This window comes from Elephas maximus, chromosome 8, assembly GCF_024166365.1.
Source record: "Elephas maximus indicus isolate mEleMax1 chromosome 8, mEleMax1 primary haplotype, whole genome shotgun sequence".
Taxonomy (NCBI): Eukaryota; Metazoa; Chordata; class Mammalia; order Proboscidea; family Elephantidae; genus Elephas; species Elephas maximus.
The window spans coordinates 119,215,352-119,235,036 of record NC_064826.1 but is presented as its reverse complement, the minus strand read 5'-3'; the positions used below and the strand labels follow the sequence as shown (position 1 = coordinate 119,235,036).

Genomic DNA, 19,685 nt, shown 5'->3' with positions numbered 1-19,685 from the left:
ATTTTATCTGGAGATACCGTGTAATTTTTTCCAAAGGTTCGTTTGGAAAAGTCAGCCTGCCACCATAAATGTTTGAAAACCTCTGACCTGGGTGGACTTTGAGCTCCCTGCCACGTACTCTACCATGCTCTGATGAGATGGCCCTCTAGCTTTTAGGGCTTCAGGATATTGATTATTTTCCAGCTGGCATTGGAGCCCAAAAGGAGGTCTCTACTTCTTGTCTCTCCATGTCCTCCCTCTAGTGACTTACACCTCAGTCAAGGTAGAGGTCACCCCTACCTTTAATAGATAGGAAGGGGCTCTCTTTATAAAAGCAAAACATAATTATTGATCAGTTTTTCTGCTTTCTGTATTTTTTAAAAAAGAAACACTGTCTGGTACAATTTCAACCAGTAAACCAATGGACATTTGGTTGTCCACCTCTCTCCCTAACCAGCCCTGCACTCTGACCCCTCACTCTAACGCATGCAGGTTTCTTCATGTAGATGTCTCTTCACCTGAGACATTGCCTTGCTGTTGTGAAATGGTGCTGAAGTGGACAGCTGTGGATTGAGCCTCTCAGGGTTCCTTTGCGCCCCATCACCACCTCCCCAGCAAGGGGCCTAGATGACTGAAAGCTCTCCCCTCCTCCCTGAGAAAAGCACCGAGTATCTTTCTAAGTCAGCCCTGTCTAGGCATTGAAGCCCTCAGTCATTTTTATGTGGAAGAAGCAAATGACAGAATGTGTAGATAGCGTCTAGTGAGTAGTACAACTTCTCCAAGAGCTTCTGCCCTCGTTCGGAGCGCTCTCATTTTCTCACTGGACCAAGGTCTGACAATGGCTTGCTAATCACTCTGAGCCACACGGGGGAATACTGCAGACATTTGTAGATCCTCACAGTCCCATGCTTTGCTCCCTGTCCTATATGCCAAGTGCTCTCTGTCCCCACAGCCCCATGCGCTCTCTCCACCCTTATACTCCAGGTGTGTGTAAGGAGCTGCCCTGAGCCCTTTGGGTTCTGCTGGCCCCACTCCAAGTCTCTTGGGGCCCTGGGGCAGGGTTGCATATAAGTGGTTCTCAGTAGCTCTGGTGGAACTGAGGCTTCCTGGCTTCCTATAGTCGCTTGCTGCCTGAGCTTCTGTTGGAGCCAGTATGTATGCCAGTGGAATTGGAGAGCCAGCCCCAGAATTTTGATAGAATTAGCTTGGCTTGGGACCCCTGCTGCTTGGGTTCACATGGGCGAAGTGTGTCCTGGGCCTGGGGGTGATGATGTCTGTGGTGCTGAGACTGATAACCACAGCAGTATTTGCCCTTCCTCCTGTCCTATTGTTAAGTGTTTACTCAGCCCTTGTGGTCTGCTCAGGTGAGAAGGTAGGGTTGTGGTCCCTGCTCTTGAGATCACAGTCCAGTGAGGGGAAGGACAGGGACAGGCTGACACATGCCACTCATCCTAAGATCAAAACAGAGCAAGGACAGCAGGGAGCAGAGGTGCAAATGTGGACCAAGGGACTGCGGGGTGTTTTTCAGAGGGGGAAACTGAGGCTCAGAGACCCCCTTTGGCAAGGCTGCTATTGTGGTGAAGATCTTTCCTCAGATACCCTTAGTGGGCAGCCTGCTGGCTCAAAGGCACCAATACAGCACCCCAGAACCCCGATTCTACAAGTATGGATGGGAAGATTCAACTCACGGGGTCCTCCCTTCTCTTCCTGATGCTTCCCAGGTACAGCCCCACTTCAGAGGCCCTTATTTCCCTGCCAGCCTTGGCTGTTGGTGGCATGTGGACATGCCTGGATTCAGGCCACACCTTGTTCTTGAGGCTGCTAGTAGAGTATCTTACAAATAAGGGTGTGCTAAAACAGCAGTGTGTTTTGTCACCTTTAGCAGACCAGCAGGAACCACAGAGACACTGACTGCGTGGATGATGGTTCCTCGTGGAATGTGGACAGTGTGGTAGAGGGTCTTCATGAGTCCCCTGCAATCACCCCTGAGGGAGCCTGCATGTTATACATGTCACACCTGGTGGTGACACGTCAGGGCATGTGTAGACAGAGCACATACCAGGGGATGAACTTGGGGGGCAGGTGGAGGGAGGGTATCAAGTGGACAGACCATGGTGGCTGGAGATCTTGGTGGCAGGCACCAACCAGGCAAAGGTCAGGCCAGCAGGGGTCTGTGGGGAGGTCACTTAAGTCAGATTGGGGCTCATGGACCTGAGGCCTGGCTGAGCCTGGGCCATGGTCAGGGGTTGCAGTGTGGGAAAGGATGCATATATGGGCCTTGCCTGATAGCTACGCCCTTAGGTCCCCGAGCTAGCAAGAGTCACCATTGATCCTGTAGAGTTCAGGTGGATATCCAGGTCAGGTTGATTCACCTTCCCCATCACTTTCTGAGGAGGACTCCCAAATGGTCTCACGCACACAGAGAGAAATTATGTTGTAGGGTGTTCCACTTTCTGGCTTTCAAAGCCATTCAATCAGGCACCCACCTTCAGGGTGTCTGCTGTATATGAGCCAGAACCAGGCCCTGGCCAAGGGCATGGGCACCCCGGGAGCTCCTATTGGGAGAGAGCCTGCTTGGCTGCAGAGAGGGTAGAGGCAGGACTGTGAGAGGCTGCAGCCACTTGCCTCCACTTACCACTTCCCGAACAGGGTCATGGTGAGCCCCGCCTTCTTGCCTTATTGGGATTCTCAGCAGGACAAGAGATAGGAAAGCACTTTGTAGGTTGAAGAAGTGCCAGAGGCTGGTTTTGACCTACAGCCCTCATCCCGGTCTCAGGTTACGGTGAGCAGCAACAAGGAGGGTTCAGGGCCACAGGGCTTAGGTGGGCAGGGACAGAGTCTTGTCAGAACCGACCCAGGGCTCTGTGGCTCAGAGCAGACTCAGACCGCAGCTCGTTCCCAGAGCTCTAACTTCCTAGGCACCCCGCAGGTATGAGTGTGAAAGCTCACTCTGTAAACAGACCTCTTGGAGCTGTGCCAGCCACCACCACCCCAGCTGTCCCACCTGCCATGTGACTTCGCCTTGTCCCATCAGCATCTGGACAGAGGGTGTCCTGTCACCCCATCTAGCAGACAAGCTATTTGAGATGCAGAAAGGGGCCCCACCTCAGGCACAGGGCAGTGTCAGATCTAACCTTGGTGCCCTTTCGCCAGAGCGGGCTGTGCTGGAACACCCCCACACCTCTCATTCAAGGAGCTGACTCCTGGCTTCACGGCAGGTGTCCTTTTAATCAGATGATGCCAAGGGGGCAGCAACATGGACTGCCCATCACCAGTACTTGCAAAGCAGACAGTTGTTGGTTAGCTGCACACTGAATCAAAGTGCAGACCCCTGGGGAAAAGACATTCTTAGAACGATTGGGTGGGCCGCAGCTTCAGAGGCAGCACGGGACAGGAGGAGACACAAGAGGCTAAAGCTGCAGGTGGCTTGTGTTGAGTTAATGCAGGCTGGTAAACCCGGAACGGCTGAGGGCCAGCTCTCCTGCTGGATCACCTGAGATGACGTTCTTGCCTGGTGTGTATAAGCAAAGACTGGGATTTAAATACATTTCACGTTTTTATTATTTGAAAGAGAACACATATAAATGCCAAAAAGGTCCAAGGGTGCATCATGAGAATTCTGTCTCCCTCGCCTCCTGATTCCCTGCCCTCAGCTCCTTCCTGTCTTGGTTTTCTTACCGCTGCTGTAACAGAAGCACCACAAGTGGGTGGCTAACCAAAATTTTATTTGATCACAGTTTGGGAGGCTAGAAGTATGAGTTCAGGGCATCAGCTCTAGAGGAAGACTTTCTCTTTCTATTGGCTCTGGGCAAAGGTCCTTGTCGCTTCAGCTTCTCCTTGGTTCTTTGGCAGTCTTCATGTGACATCAGTCATCCCCAGTTTGTCCTAGCTTGCTTCTGTGCCTAAGCTGCTCCTTTTATTATCTCAGAAGTGACTGGCTTAAGACACACCCTACACTGATACAGCCTCATTAACAGAGAGAACTCTACTCCCAGATGGAATCATAGCCACGTGTTTAGAGCTTAGGGTTCATAACACATATTTTAGGGATACACAGTTCAATCCATTATACTTTCTCAGAGGCAACTGCTGTTTCCAGTAAAAGTGTTTAAAAAATAACTTGTTAAATACAGAGCTGTACAGCACAGTGGTGGTTCACACTCAAGGCTGGGTCCCTGAGCAAATGTGCATGACACAGCCAGCTTCCCAAGGGTTGGGGGACAGATGGCCATTCTCCTCAAGAAAGGGGGATACAGAAAAGATGCTGAGTACAGCCCACTGCGGGTGTGCCTAGTCAGTGTGCTTACTGACAAGTGATGGGTAAGACATGCATGCACTCGTGCATATACACACATATACACCCACATACACATACGTGTATACCTGCATGTGCATGCACATATATACATGCACACACATATATGCATTTATACATATGCGCACATGCACACACGTATATACACACCTATATGTGTGCATACATACACCCATGTGCATATACGCATACACACATAGACATGTATACACATACTCACGTGCACACATGCACATATACGTACACGTATATACACATATGCACACATATACACCCATATACATACACATATACATGTACCTACTCTGTACTGGACCCCGATCACAGGGAGGGCTCATAGGGATCTCCTTGTCCCTGTGGGAGAGAGGTGTGAAGTTGAAGGCAGGTGTGTGAGTGAGGCGGGGGCCCCACTGGCCTCAGTGTCCAGTTGGTGGCAGTGGCGCCAGCTGAGGGAGAGAAGTGGGGAGCAGGGCAGGTTGGAGGGGTGGTGAGTTTGCTTTTGAGCGGGTGTGAGTCTGAGAAGCCTCAGCTTGGAGAGGAGGGTGGGCTAGGAATTCAGGGCAGGGAGTCAGGGTGGTGACCCTAAGGACAGCTGCAGCCCCCCCAGGGAGAATGGAGAGGAGACAGGGACTGAAGAGGGAAACCTGACAAAGCATCAGGAGTCCCAGGGAGTCATGGAGGGTGCAGAGTAGGTGCGCAATGCACGGGTGTGTATATGTGTATGTATATGGGTGTATGTGTGTATATGGGTGTATGTGTATATGTGTGCTCAGAGTGGGCTCCAGAGGTGATGGGACCAGGAGGGCTATAAGGGAGGGGAGGAAGCCACAGTGCTCCTTTTATTTGAATGGGGACAGTGGTATGGAACAGTTTATTTTAAGGTACATTCAAAAGATATCACCCTCAACCTCCAAAATTAAAATACACATATATAATCTCTCTAAAAGTAAAGCTCCTATTTTGACTCCTCTATTCACAAGGCCATCCCTTTTTCTTCTTCATGACCCACTACACCTGTGGGGCTGGTCAGCTGACAGGAGGGCTCTTTGGTGTTAGGTTGGCAGTAAGGTGCCCACACATCATGTGAGATGAAGGAGCTGATAGGGGCACTTCTAGTAAAGCCACAGGTGTGTGAAGCCAGTGAGGTGTCCTGCAAGGTTGGGCACCATGACGTGGTTGAGAGCAAGTGTTGGGGACCCCAGGCCACAGTGGCTGAAAGCGGACAAAGTGGTGCAGTTCATACATAGAACAGCTCCTCTTTGGGGATTCAGATGGATGAAGTTTGGGGGAGAGGAGAGAGAGTGTCAGACATTAGAAAGGGTATTGGGTTGACTATTTGCCTTAAAGAAAAGAGGAGAACTGAGCATCCTCATAGGCTGAGGAAGGAGAAGTGTGACCTCCAGCCTGCCCCCTCTGTAGGACAAGAAGATATTGAGACCTGATAAATTTGTGGGGTTCACGAAGTGGTCTCTCCCTTCCCGAGTCCCCACTTCTCCCTCTGCTCAGCCCCAGGATTCAGAGGCATCACTGCTTTTAGAAGTATGTGGTGTAGTTTGAGAACTGACTGTTGCAGAATATTGGGGTTGCCAGTTCGTTTGTGGGTGTGATTCTAGTATGTGCCATGATGCCTAATTCCTTAGGTTTGGGATGCTGATGTGTAGCTTCCCTGCCAGTGCCTGAGGGGCAGACTTGCGGTGCCCATGATCACCGCTGGCCATGTGCCTGACACTGCCAGGATCATGATATTCCCACCAAGAGAGTCAATGCATGTCTTCTCTACAGTGTTTCTTTTTGCTGTTGTATGTTTGGACAGATATTTCCAGGACTGATTCTCTCAGATATAAAACCAGCCAAAAGGATGAAGTTCAAAACTGTCTGCTACCTGCTGGTGCAGCTCATGCATTGCCGGAAGATGTTCAAGGCCGAGATCCCCTTCTCCAACGTCATGACGTGTGAGGACGATGACAAGGTAGGAGACCCTTGGCAAACGTTCTCTCCCCACCTGTACTCTGGGGCTCCTCAGGGGTCCTGCCCTGCCTCCTCAGAAGTCTTCAAAGATGGGCTCTTCAGACTCTTCTATAGTTCGACATATGTGTAGTTGGGTTGTCTGTTTTACCCCAGCCTTGCGTTTCTGAAAGGGTGTTCTGCAGAACACTGGCCCTACTAGGTCCTCCAGGTGTGGGAAGGCTGCAGTCTCCTGCCTTCGAAGGTGTGACAGTACAGGCTCAGGAGGACTTGGGAGACTCCTGGGAGTCCCTGCGCTAAATACATCGGTTCACTTTGTTTAGCGCCACACCTCCTAAATGTATTTGATTAATGGGATTTCTTTTCATAAGATCCTATGAAGCTAGAGATCCCTGGAACCAAGGTTGGGAAATTCTAGAGTGTGATTGGACCCTCCCAGTGCAATCTAAGTCAGTTTGTAGGTTCTGTCAGTTATAAAGGAAGAAAACAAGGAAAGCAGTTAACCTTTACCTGCTCCAGGTTCCTCACTTAGTACTGCATGTTGTTAACGTCTTCACACTCCCCTCTGCGTGGCTCACTCAGGTGCCTCTCTCCTCAGATGGGCTACTTCTCAGATTAACACAATTTTGGGGAGTTCCCTCCTTCTGCAAGTTTGCTGACAAAGGGCAAACTCTGCCAGAGGCCTGGTTTATGGCGGATACTCCTAGGGGTGAACTCCAGGCACAGGGAGGGTGGAGCCTGCAGGGTGAGGCCTGCAGAACCTCACAGGTGCGAGGGGAAGGACAGGGCAGGGCATGCCACCGAGGTGAGGGCTGTGGTGGGCTAAGGAAGCGAAACCACTAGAGGGGGCAGCTGGGTGGGTCAGAGGGACTTTGAAGGCCCTGAGCAACTGGGGCTTCCATCCTCTGATAAGCCCTGCAGCCAGCGGTGTGGTTTACAGAGGGGCGATGTGATTTTCCTAGATCTGCACGGAGAGAGAACGGAGGCAGAATATGGGGTGAGGAGGCCACCTCAATGTGGCTGGGATATGTCCTGGACTAGATCCCTGATGTGCTCGGAGCCTGTCATCCAGGCCCCAAGGTGCTTATGGTCCAGATCTCTTCAGGAGATGCCAGGAGTCTCTTTATCTGACTTCCTCAGTTCCCTGCTCAGGTGATTGGCTATCACTCCTCAGGGAGACTTCAGCCTGGACCAGGAGAGATACCTGCTGTCCTCTCTGGCTGGCTTCCCTCTGGGATATTCAGACAACATTAGTTACCAGGTTGCCACTAAGTACCCTGTAAATGCAAGCACTACTTGCAGACCTACTGTGGGTCTCTTGCAGTGCTTCTGTTCTTCACTGTGTGTATTGTGTGCTTCATGCACACAAGAGTCATCTGCAAGGCCAAGTTTTGTTTTCCCACTTGAAGCATACCTGGAAGGGCTGGCATCTTGGGTCTGAGGCCTGAGCCTTCTGCTCATGGGAGCAAGATGGTGTCCACCCCATGATGTCCAGGCCAGGAAAGAAAGTGGGACTCTGGGTGGGTCTCTCTGTCTCAAAAGAGAAGGACTCTTGTTTGTTCTCTCAGGTCCTTTTTAAACAGAGTGAGATTACATGCTGTGCCCAGTGACACAGCGTTAGGCCTGGACATCCCATATGGAAGATGAGGACTTAGTCTTTATACCACCACACCCTCTCCACCCACCCAGTGTAGTTACATTGCAGTTTGATAAATGAATCATCACCGTTTGCATTTTCATAATTTTGTAAGTGTTATTCAGAGCTGTGATACTTTTATTCCTGGAAAAAAAAAAATGTGTTCTTTTGCTACTGGGTAGTCTAAGTATTTATTTATCAGCCATCCAAGCCGGAATCCCCCACCTGTTGTCTCCACTTCCTCTCAGGAGGTCCATTCACGTCAGATATTCTATCAGTGTTTCCTTGAAAGTGGCTGCCCGGGAGCCTCCTGACCTGCCTCAGGCTGTGTCCTCTGAGCCACAGGACAGCAGTCATCCTAGGCCTGCCCTTCACCACCTTTAGGGCACGTCTGGCCTCTTTATGTCCTCTGTGGTGGCCGCATGTTTCTTGTGTCATATGGTTTCCTCTTCCTGGCTTTATTCCTCAATTTGATGGAACATACATTCCAGCAATTTACTGTGAAAAGGTGCAAAGGAGGAAAAACGTTGGGGGCTGTGCATGGGTAGTGCTGCTTTTATCCTTACACTTGATAGTTTTGCAGCCTGATAGTTTGCCTGGGCCTAGAGCAATGGTTCTTCTCCCTTGATAGTTTTGCTTCACTGTGCTCTGGACCCCAGGGTTCTGCTGAGAAGTTCAGTGCCATTCCAATTCCTGACCTTTGACATGACATTTTTGTTTGGTTTCTTTGAGCCCACAGTTCTGAAATTGTATCATAGTGTGCCCTGGTTTAGGTCCGTTTTCATGTTTTGTGACAAAAACTTGGTGGACCCAGAGAGTCTGCCTCTGGAAGTTTTCAAGAATTATTTTCTTAATTATTTCTTTTCCTTTATTTTCCCTGTCCTTTTATTTTTCCTCCAGAAATTCCTATTATGTAGATTTTGGACCTCCTGAATTGGTCTGTCTCTTTCCACTTCATCCATTTTCTGGAATTCTTCAGCTTTAGTTTCTAATACTTTTTTTGAGTTGTTTATTTCTACAACCACATCAAAAAAAAAAAAAAAAATTCCAGGAATAATTCTTTGTTTTTGAATGTTCCTTTTTATGGCATCCTGCCCTGACTAAAGAATGTATTTTTTCCCCTATTATCCCATTGATGATACCAATGAAAGGTGTTTGTTGTTTTTAAATTTTTTCTTCCCAGAAAGGTCTTTGTTTTCTCTGGACAACTTCTTTTTTTTTCCTGTTTGTTCGTTATTCATTTATATCTCTATTTTCCATAGGCGTCTTTAACCCTTATTTTTTCTGTTCTTGATTAAGACTAGGGGATTAGAGCAGATTGGAAGCCCTGAGCCTGTGGGCAGAACTCCTCATCTCTGGGCTTTACTGATGGTTGTTCTGGGTAGCCTATGTGCATCTGGTGTTAGGATTTCCACTGTTTCTTCTTGGGCTGGTAAGATTCACCTGAGTTCTCTTCTCATCTTCTGCTAGGAGGTGGGGTGGGGGCCTTGAGGTAAAGATCTGGAGTTACGTGGGAAAGTCTTGGGGTAGGGCAGGTCTCAGCATTCTGTTTGGAAGCATTCACTTGAACAACATGGGCTTTATGTGTAAGCCTGGGCCAAGAGACCCTGTCTTCCCACTGGCGAAGAACTCTCTGGTCTTCTTTAGGGCCAGGAAGTACAGTCTCCCAGAAGTCTGGAGTGAAACTCTAGAGCTCTTATGTTCTTACACAACTTTCAACCAGTCCTATGTATTTTATCACCCCTTTAACCCCTGCTTCTACAGGTAGCTGTTGTCACCAGTGCCTGAGTCTTTTGAAAATTCTTAGCACTCTCCATTGCTGGCTGTTTCAAGGCCTACTTTGTCAGTTATGAATTTTCAGTTCTCTAAAATTCTACTGCTGTATTCTCCGCTCTTGTTTTTTCTGATTTATGGGTTTTATGCCTTTTAAAAAATTCCATCACTGTAGCTGTAGAGAATTTTCAGGAAGAAGCAAAATTCTGCTGACTCTCACTCATGGTGGCTTATTGTCTCTCAAGGTTTTTTTTTTTTTTTTTTTTGATTTTGCTTGAACTCATATTTACTAGAACTTCACCTGGCAGTTCTTTAAGAACTCAGTTTATGGTATGCTCCCTTAAAGAAGATTGGTCTTTACTTCTGCCAGGCATCTGGGAGTGTTTTCCTTTTCAAGACTTTTTTTTTTTTTTTAAATAATATTTTATTGTGTTTTCAGAGAAGGTTTACACAGCAGTTTAGGTTCCCATTCAACAATTCCTAAACAAATTATCCAGTGACATTGATTACATTTTTCACAATGTGTAAGCATTCTCATTATTTCTTTTCTGATTGTTCTATTTCCAGTAATCTAATTTCCTTGCCCCCTTACCTTCTCATCTTTGTTTTAAAGTAATTGTTGACCATTTGGTCTTATAAAGATGAATTTTTAAAGGAGCACAGTACTCACAGATGATATTCTTTATTTTGTGAGCCAATCTGTTACTTAGCTAAAAGGTGACCTCAGGGGCTAGTTTGGTTCAAGGTTTAAAGAATATCTCAGAGTGATAGTCTCAAGGAGTCCTCCACTCTCAACTGGTCCAGTGAGTCTATGGTTGTTTTTTTTTTGTTTGTTTTTTAGAAGCTTAGCTTCTGTTCCGTATTGTTCTCCCATTGTACCTTATTAAGATATTTTAAACTAAATGCTACGCTTATGGTTTTTAGATGTCCCAGGTAGTATGAATGATGGCCTCAAGGGGACTGGCTTGTGTACAGTCATACCTCAGAGATATTGCAGGTTCAGTTCCAGACCACCATAATAAAACACATATCAAAATAAAGGGAGTTATGCATTTTTTTTTGTTTCCCAGTGCATATAAAAGTTGTTTATACTATACTCTGTTAAGTGTACAATACCATTATGTCTAAAAAAGAATGTATATACCTTAATTAAAAGATACTTTATTGCTAAACATGCTAACCATCATCTGATCCTTCAGGGAGTCATAATCTTTTTGCTGATGGAGGGTCTTGCCTCGATGTTAGTGGCTGCTGACTTATCAGGGTGGTGGTTGCTGAAGGTTGGGGTGGCTGAGGCAATTCCTTAAAATTAGACAATAGTGGAGTTTGTTGCATCAATTGACTCTTCCTTTCATGAGAGATTTCTCTGTAGCATGTAATGCTATTTGATAGCATTTTACCCACAGTAAAATTTCTTTTACAATTGTAGTCAGTCCTCTGAAAACCTGCCACTGCTTTATCAACTAAGTTTGTGTAATATTCTAAATCCTTTGTTGTCATTTCAATAGTGTTCACAACATCTTCACCAGGAGTAGATTCCAACTCAAGAAATCACTTTCTTTGCTCATCCATAAGAAGCAACTCCTCATCTGTTAAAGTTTTATCATGAGATTGGAGCAATTCAGTCACATCTTCAGGCTCTACTTCTCACTCTAGTTCTCTTGCTGTTTCCACCACATCAGCAGTTACTTCATCCACTGAAGTCTTGAACCCCTCAAAGTCAGCCATGAGGGTTCGAATCAACTTCTTCCAAACTCCTGTTAATGTTGATATTTTAACCTTCTCCCATGAATCATGAATGTTCTTAATGGCATCTAGAATAGTGAATCTTTTCCAGAAGGTTTTCAGTTTCTTTTGCCCAGATCCACCAGAGAAATCACTAGCTATGGCAGCTATAGCCTTATGAAATGTCTTTCTTAAATAAGAAGACTTGAAAGTCGAAATGACTCCTTGATCCATGGGCTGCAGAATGGCTATTGTGTTAGCAGGCATGAAAACAACATAAATCTCCTTGCACATCTCCATCAGATTTCTTGGGTGACCAGATGCATTGTCAATGAGCAGTAGTGTTTTGAAAGGAATCTTTTTTTCTCAGCAGTAGGTCTCAACAGTGGGCTTAAAATATTCACTAAACCGTGCTGTAAATAACTGTGCTGTCATCCAGGCTTTGTTGTTCCATTTATAGGGCAGAGGCAGAGTAGATTTAGCATAAGTCTTAAGGACCCTAGGATTTTCAGAATGGTCAGTGAGCATTGGCTTCAACTTAAGGTCACCAGCTGCGTTAGCCCCTAACAAGAGAGTCAGCCTGTCCTTTGAAGCTCTGAAGCTAGGCCTTGACTTCACCTCTCTAGCTGCAAAAGCCCCAGATGGCATCTTCTTCCAACATAAGGCTGCTCTGTCCACATTGAAATCTGCTGTTCAGTGTGGCCACCTTCATCAGTTGTCTCAGCTGGATCTTCTGGATGATTTGCTGCAGCTTCTCCATCGGCACCTGCAGCTTCACCTGGCATGTGGAGATGGCTTCTTTCCTTAAACCTTGTGAGCTAACCTCCATTAGCTTCAAACTTTTCTTCTGCAGCTTTTTCACCTCTCTCAGCCTTCATAGAATTGAAGAGAGTTGGGGCCTTGCTCTGGATTAGGCTTTGGCTTCAGAGAATGTTGTGGCTGGTTTGATCCAGACCACTGATAGAAATCCAGACCACTAAAACTTTTTCCATATCAGCAATAAGACTGTTTCATTTTCTTATCATCCATGTGTTCACTGCAGTAGCACTCTCAATTTCCTCCCAGAACTTTTCCTTTGCATTCACAACTTGGCTAACAGTTTGGTGCAAGAGGCCCAGCTTTTGGCCTGTCTCGGCTTTGGACATGCCTTTCTTACTAAGAGTAATAATTTCTAGCTTTCGATTTAAAGTAAGAGACATGCGACTCTTCCTTTCCCTTGAACACTTAGAGGCCACTGTAGGGTTATTAACTGGTCTAATTTCAATATTGTCGTGTGTCAGGGAATGGGGAGGTCCGAGGAGAGGGAGAGAGACAGGGGAACCACTGTTCGGTGGAGCAGGCAGGACACACACGTATATGAAGTTCACCGTCGTGTCTGGGCGTGGTTTGTGGTGCCCCAAAACAATTACAATAGTAACATCAGAGATCACTGATCACAGATCACCATAACAGATATAATAATAATGAAAAAGTTTGAAATATTGTGACAATTACCAAAATGTGATAATGTGATACAGAGACATGAAGTGAGCACATGGCTGTTGAAAAAGTGGCAGTGGTGGACTTGCTCTATGCAGGGTTGCCACAAATCTTTAATTTGTAAAAAAAAGAAAGAAAGAAAACGCAGTATCTGCAAAGCTCAGTAAAGTGAAAATAAAACGAAGCATGTCTTTATGTGGATTCCCATTGGAAGTTTCCTCCCTTCATTCAGAGCCAAGGCCAGGAGAGGGAAGCTTTTCCACTATGTTTGGTTCGTTATTTCCAGAGGATGGAGCCTTTTAGGGCTCTTGGATTAATTCAGGGGTCTTTGCTCTGACTCACATGCCTTGCTTAGGTCCTATGGTTTATTTCTCATTTTCTGTGAGCGGCCTATTAAAAATGAAGCCCCTTAGAAGCCATCTGGGTCTCGTCGGATTGCCAGGGCAGGCTGTAGCTCTAGCATTCCCTTAACTCTTTCCTGTGTCTCAGGCTCCTCCGTGGCTCTGCACTTGTTATCTTTACAATTTTGACAATTTGTTCAACGTGGATTCTTTTGCATTAAATTTTCTTTGTAAAGATATTGCACTATCTTGACTTTTTTTGACCTCTGAAAAAAATTTCCTTTCTTGCTGGTTCAGATGGGCATTTTAAAGTGTGTGTGTTTAAATATATTTTACTCTGAATTTGTAGCAGGAGAATTTTGTAGGTTCTCTTGTTTGCCGTATTGCCAGAAGTAGCTATGCTGTTGTTATCGCTGTTATCTTCCCTCAATACCTGGTGCCCCCTCAGACTCAGCACAACCCCACAGAGCTAGCACTAGGGTGAGGTAAGTGAGGCGCTTAGCTCAGGTATAGAATTTAAGGGGTGCCAAAAACTCAGTCATGAAGAAAAATAATATTTAGTGCAATAATCTTTAAAAATAAAATTTAATGTGAAAGAATCCATGATGAACAAATAGTCAAAATTGTAAATGGAGCAGGAAGTGCAGAGCATAGTGGAGCCTGAGGCACAAGGAAAACTCAGAAGCCAGGGCATATTTCCTCCCCAGACTTACACAGAGAATTGGGGGCAGGAGTGGGGAAGGGGGCAGCACTTAGTCCTTGGTGTTGAGATTGCTTAGGGGCGGGAGTGTATCAGACTTAGGGATTCAGATATATTTCTGGGCAGATCAGCTGGATCTGGAGAAAGCCACCTCTGATTCATAGGTTCAGACTATACTTGATAAATCAAACCTTTAGTGTGACATCCCCTCCACCTTCTCTGGGAGGGAGGAGTAGAGCAGAATTTTGAGGAAATGCATCCTCAGGCCCAGGGGCCTTGCCCCATTCTGCTTTCACACTCAGAGAGGAGGAAGGAATTGCCAACCCTGGATTCACCTGGCTCCTGCCTTCTTTAGGGCTGTCCCTTGGGGCTAGGGCTGGACCTAGTCATCGGCAGCCCCGTGACCCGTCCCTTGTCCCTTGATACTCCACCTGTTTCCTTCAGCGACCCCTAGCAACATGAGCTGCTCTCTGCCTCCACCTGCCACCCATATCACTCTGATCAAAGGTGGCCTTCCTCCCTTAGGGACCTTCCTTTTCTCTGATGACACTAACGATGGTGTCCCTGCTTTTGTTCTTGGCCCCCTCTCTCTCACCAGCCTCCCTGGAACATCCTGCCCACATCCATGAGTCCACCTGTATGCTGGGATTCCTGAGTCCCCCAGCCCACAGCATCCCCACCTGCTGTCTGGTGGCCCCACAAATGTATAAAAAGGTGTTGAATAGGCTTATCCCCGTGACCCAGGGCCCAGAGTGGCCTTGCTGCTCAGCTCCCTCCCTCTTCATTACTGCTGCCGCACCTCCATCAGACACCTGTCTCATTCTTTGGTGACAGTGGTTTGGGACATAGGCCCTGCTCCTAGCCTAGGCCCTTATGAGAGACCTCCTCTGCCTTGTAAACCTCACCCTCTGCTGTGCCCTTTTAAGTGCTCTGTGACCCCTGTGCTAAGCGTGGTGGTGCACACGGAACTTGGTGGTCTGGTCCCACCTACCTCTCTAGATCCATCTCTCTGCTCCTATAGTCCTTGTCACCTCGTTGCCTTCACGCCAGTCCTCACAGACCCACCATGCTGCCCCACGCCTCTGTCACCGCACCAGCTCTCTGGCTGGTGGGGTCTTTTTCTAGCCTACCAGATTAATAGCCCAGCCAAGCCTCTTCTCTTGGACCTTTGTGCCTTCCTTAGCATCCCCTTTGGAAGAGGTGGATTCTGGCCTCTGTGCCCCTTGGGCCACCTTCATGAGGCCCAGGCAATTCTCCTCCTTAGGACCAAGGCCCACTGTTTGGACAGAGGAGGAGAGACAGTCCAGGGCCCAAATGGGAGGTGGCTGCAGGCTAGGTGGGAGCAAATTAAGGGGCCAGTTTCCCTACATCTTTGATGTTTCCCTTCATCGCCATCTGCCTCCATCCTGGAGGTGAATTATGAAAATAATTCCAAAATGGGAATGAAAAATGTCTCCATCTTGGGGAGTTTTTGCATTTTGGGGTGACCATGTGAGTGACATGCATGCAATGTGTAGACTGGGACCTGGCAGGGAGCAAGCCCCAGTGCATGTGGCTCTCCTGGTGGGATGCTGCCTGGCATCTCTGGCAACACAGGCTTTCAGTCTCCTCTGTGGCCTCCCCAGAGTCTGTGAGTGACTCTGCTGTTAAGTTTTTCTTGGCATGTCTATATCCCTCACTTTTTGCCTGATTTTTCCTTGTATCTTCTGTTTATTCATGTCTCCAGACCTAGCACATGTACATACATGCCAGTGATGAATGAAACTGTGCCCCGGAGATGCAGTTAGGAGAAGCTGTGGTGGGGTCAGGATGGGAGTGTCCACTCTGCCTGGAGAGCATCAAACCCTTTGCTCACCTGGGGTCTAGTGTTTTCCAGGCCCTTCTCCCTCCAGGGAGCCCTGGTGGCACAGTGGTTAAGAGCTCAGCTGCTAACCAAAAGGTTGACAGTTCGAATCTACCAGCTGCTCCTTGGAAACAATGGGAGGAGCCAAAAGTTCTCCACAAATGACCTTTCCTATTCCTGGTGGTATGTAGGAGTTTTCCAGGCCTCCCCTCTCTGCTCCACTTCCGGCCTGGAGATTTGGTCTCCTTCATTGGTGCTTACCCTGCACACAGCATGGGCAGTACACACGGCTCTTCAGCTCACCTTCAAATGACTGGTCTCATTAATGCCCCAAGGACGAGCTCCTGTATAAACGCCTAACCCCCTCCCAAAATGTACTTAACTCATGGTCTCTTTCTTTTTTCCATATTTATAAAAATAATTGATTGTGGAAAAAATACAAAAATGCATGAAGAATAAAACAAAAAGCACCCATCTATAATCCTACCACCCCACAAAAATCTAGGGTTAACATTTTGGTCCTTCCAGTGTTTTATATGTATGTGGATATATAGTATTTTTAATAAATTTAATAAAATTGATTTGATGATATACATACAGGCAGTTTGGTTGCTTGCTTTTTTCATGTAAACATTCCCTTATATTATTAAATATTTCTCCTAAGTGTGTTTTTTTAAATAGTTGCAGGTTGTTCCAGTCTGAGGATAGACCATTTATTTAATCAACCTCCACGGATATTTGGGTCATTTCTACTTCTTTTTTCTTTGGTCAAAGCAAATAATTCAGAGCAGTTTGGTTCATGAAAGTGCATTTATATTTTTGATCAAATATCTAGATGAGCAGGTCTGTAAGGAGCCTGGTGGTGCATCAGTTAAGTGCTTGGCTGCTAACTAAAAGGTTGGTGGTTTGAACCCAACTAGTGGCTCTGCAGGAGAGAGATCTGGCAATCTGCTTCTGTAAAGATTGCAGCCTAGAAAACCCTATGGGACACTTCTGCTCCGTCACACAGGGTTGCTGTGAGTCCAAATTGATTCGACAGCGTTTAAAAACAACAGTCCCAGTCAGAGATTCTAACGCATATCAGCAAAGCCAGCCCAGTCAGATCCCGGCAGCAGGTGGGAAGCAAGGCAGTCCTGGTCCATGTTATAACACTTTCTGTGTTTCGATTTCCTAATATTTGACATTAGATTTGTCTCTTGTAAAGTCTACACCTAGGAGTTTTTTTTTTTTTTAATGCTGCTTTTGTCCTTCTCACACTTAAAAATGCCTAACCATGTTGCTAAAAAAAAAAAAAAAAATTGAAGCAGTATGTACATATGACAGTCAAACCCCCCCTACATGTTTACCATTTGTGTTTCCTGCCAGAAAGTAATTTATGTATGCACCAGAAGGCTGAAGCAAATGGGAACATCATCCTGTTCTGTGTATGACTTTTCACTCAATAAGAGATCTGGAGGGTAGTCCCTCACCAGCACATGCAAATCTTATACCCATTGCCCATTGCCGTCGAGTTGATTCCGGCTCATAGCAAACCTATAGAACAGAGTAGAACTGCCCCATAGAGTTTCCAAGGAGCACCTGGTGGATTCAATCTGCCGACCTTTTGGTTAGCAGCTGTAGCACTTAACCACTACGTCACCAGGGTTTCCATGCAAATCTCAGTCATTTTTAAAGTGGCCGTATGGCCTTCCACTATAGGCACAGTAATGGATTTAGTCAGTTGCTTGTTTGTAGACAGGAACTTTTTTTTAGATTTTTGTCGTAATGATCACTGGTGCTGTGAACATCCTGTTTTACATGTGTCTTAGGCTGGGTTCTTTGGAGAAGGAGAACCAGTGCAGTGTATAAATATATAGAAAGAGATTTACAGCAAGGGAATGGCTCAGGGGCTTGTACAGGCTGGAAAGTCCCAAGTCTGTGGGTCAGGCTGGAGACTACTCCTGACTCATGTAGCCGCAGGTGCTGGTGAATTCAAGATCTAAAGGCCAGACAGCAGGCCTTTGGCTCACAGGCTGTGGAGGCTGACGAATCCCAAGATTGGCGGGTAAGATGGCAGGTAAACTGCTTGCTCAAGTCCCAGGAATCAGAGGTCAGATAACAGGAGCTAGATGCAGGATCCAGAGTGAGCAAAAGCCAGCAAGTCTTGCCAGAATTTCCACCTATGTTGGATGCAGGCCACACCTCCGAGGAATCTCCCTTTCAGCTGACTGGCTGCTCACAACAGATCTCATCATGGAGGTGATCACATTATATCAGATCTCATTATGGAGGTGATTACATCATTAAAAAGCTGTCAGACTAAGTAACTGCCAAGCGACTGAGAATTACGGCCCGGCTAAATTGACATACAACCTTCGCTATCATAATGTGTATCTTAGTGAACTTTTGTTAGGTATAGCCAGTGGTGATTTCCTTGTAGTGAAATTGCTGGGCTAAATGGTGTGTATAGTTTAATTTTTGATTGTTGTTATTAGTTGCCATCGAGTTGGCTCCAACTCATGGTGACCTTATGTATAACAGAACTATACGTTGGCTGGTCCTGCCCCATCTTCATGATCATTGGTATGTTTTAGTCCATTGTTGGAGCTGTTGTGTCCGTCCATCTCATGGATGGTTTCCTTCACCTGCACTGGCCCTCTGCTTTACCAAGCATGATGTCCTTTTCTATCGATTGGTCTTTCCTGATGACGTGTCCAAAGTAAGGAAGATAAAATCTCGCCATCAGCACTTCTAAGGATCATTTTAGTTGTATTTCTTTTAAGACTGATTTGTTCATTTTTTTAGCAGTCCATGGTACATTCAGTATTCCTGGCCAACACCACAATTCTAATATACCAGTGTACACAGTTCTGTCTTCCTTCTTCATTGTCCAGCTCTCATATGCATATGAGACAATTGAAAAGATCATGGAGGTAGCTGTTGCCAGATTGCTCTCTAACAAGTGTGTGTACCCTGCTGACTCCCACCAACAGTATATCTAAAAGCTGGCTGCCTTCTTCAGCCCTCATTCATACCGGATTTCATCACATTTAGAAAATACTGCCAGTATGATCTAGGAGCCCTGGTGGCACAGTGCTTAAGAGCTCGGTTGTAATCAAAAGGTTGGCAGTTCAGATCCACCACCCACTCCTTGGAAACCCTATGGGGCAGTTCTACTCTGTCCTATAGGGTTGCTGTGAGTCAGAAACGACTCAACAGCAATGGGTTTTTGTTTTTTTCAGCCAATATGACAGGTGTTGTGTCTTCTGTTTTACTTTGTTTCAGATCCATCAAGAGTTTCTCCCTACCCACTCTCCAGATCTTTTTGTTTTAAGCATTGCTATGAAGTTCTTTGAAAAGCATAATTTCTGTGATTGCTATCTGAATTTAATGAGGATAAAATTTCAGCATATGTTTGGTCCACACTTATCGAAACTGATTCCAATTGCTTTTTACTTAATTCTCTTGAGTTTTCTTTTTATTTGTTCGTTTATTTATTTTCTTGTTGCTGCTGAGAATATATACAACAAAACATACACCAATTTAATAGTTTCTACATGTACCATTTAGTGAAACTGATTACATTTTTAGAGTTGTGCAACCATTCTCACCCTCTTTTTCTAGGTTGTTTCTCTCCCATCAACATAAATTCACTGCGCCCTAAGGTTTCTATCTAACCTTTCGAGTTGCTGTTGTCAATTTGATCCCATATAGCTAGTTCTTAGAAGAGCATAATGCTCAAGGCAGACATTTTTTACTAGTTAAGCTAAACTATTGTTTGGTTTTAAGAAAACTTCAGGGAATATTTTTGGCTTAAAGTTTAAAGATTATCTCAGGGCAATAGTTTTAGGGGTTCATTCAACCTTCATGGCTCCAAGAAGTCTGGATTCCATGAGAATTTGAAATTCTGTTTTGCATTTTCCCCATTTTGATCAGGGGAATCTTTGATC

General features: G+C 46.1%; 1 protein-coding gene across 2 annotated transcripts in view; it reads left to right on the top strand.

Moving 5' to 3' along the window:
* Positions 1–19,685, top strand: part of ADCY1 (adenylate cyclase 1) — a 258,513-nt gene that overhangs the window by 148,217 nt on the left and 90,611 nt on the right. For both annotated transcript variants that reach the window (XM_049894205.1, XM_049894208.1), the window contains exon 8: positions 6,108–6,263. In XM_049894205.1, coding sequence (XP_049750162.1) covers positions 6,108–6,263 — 156 coding nt within the window. The remainder of the gene's footprint in view (positions 1–6,107; positions 6,264–19,685) is intronic.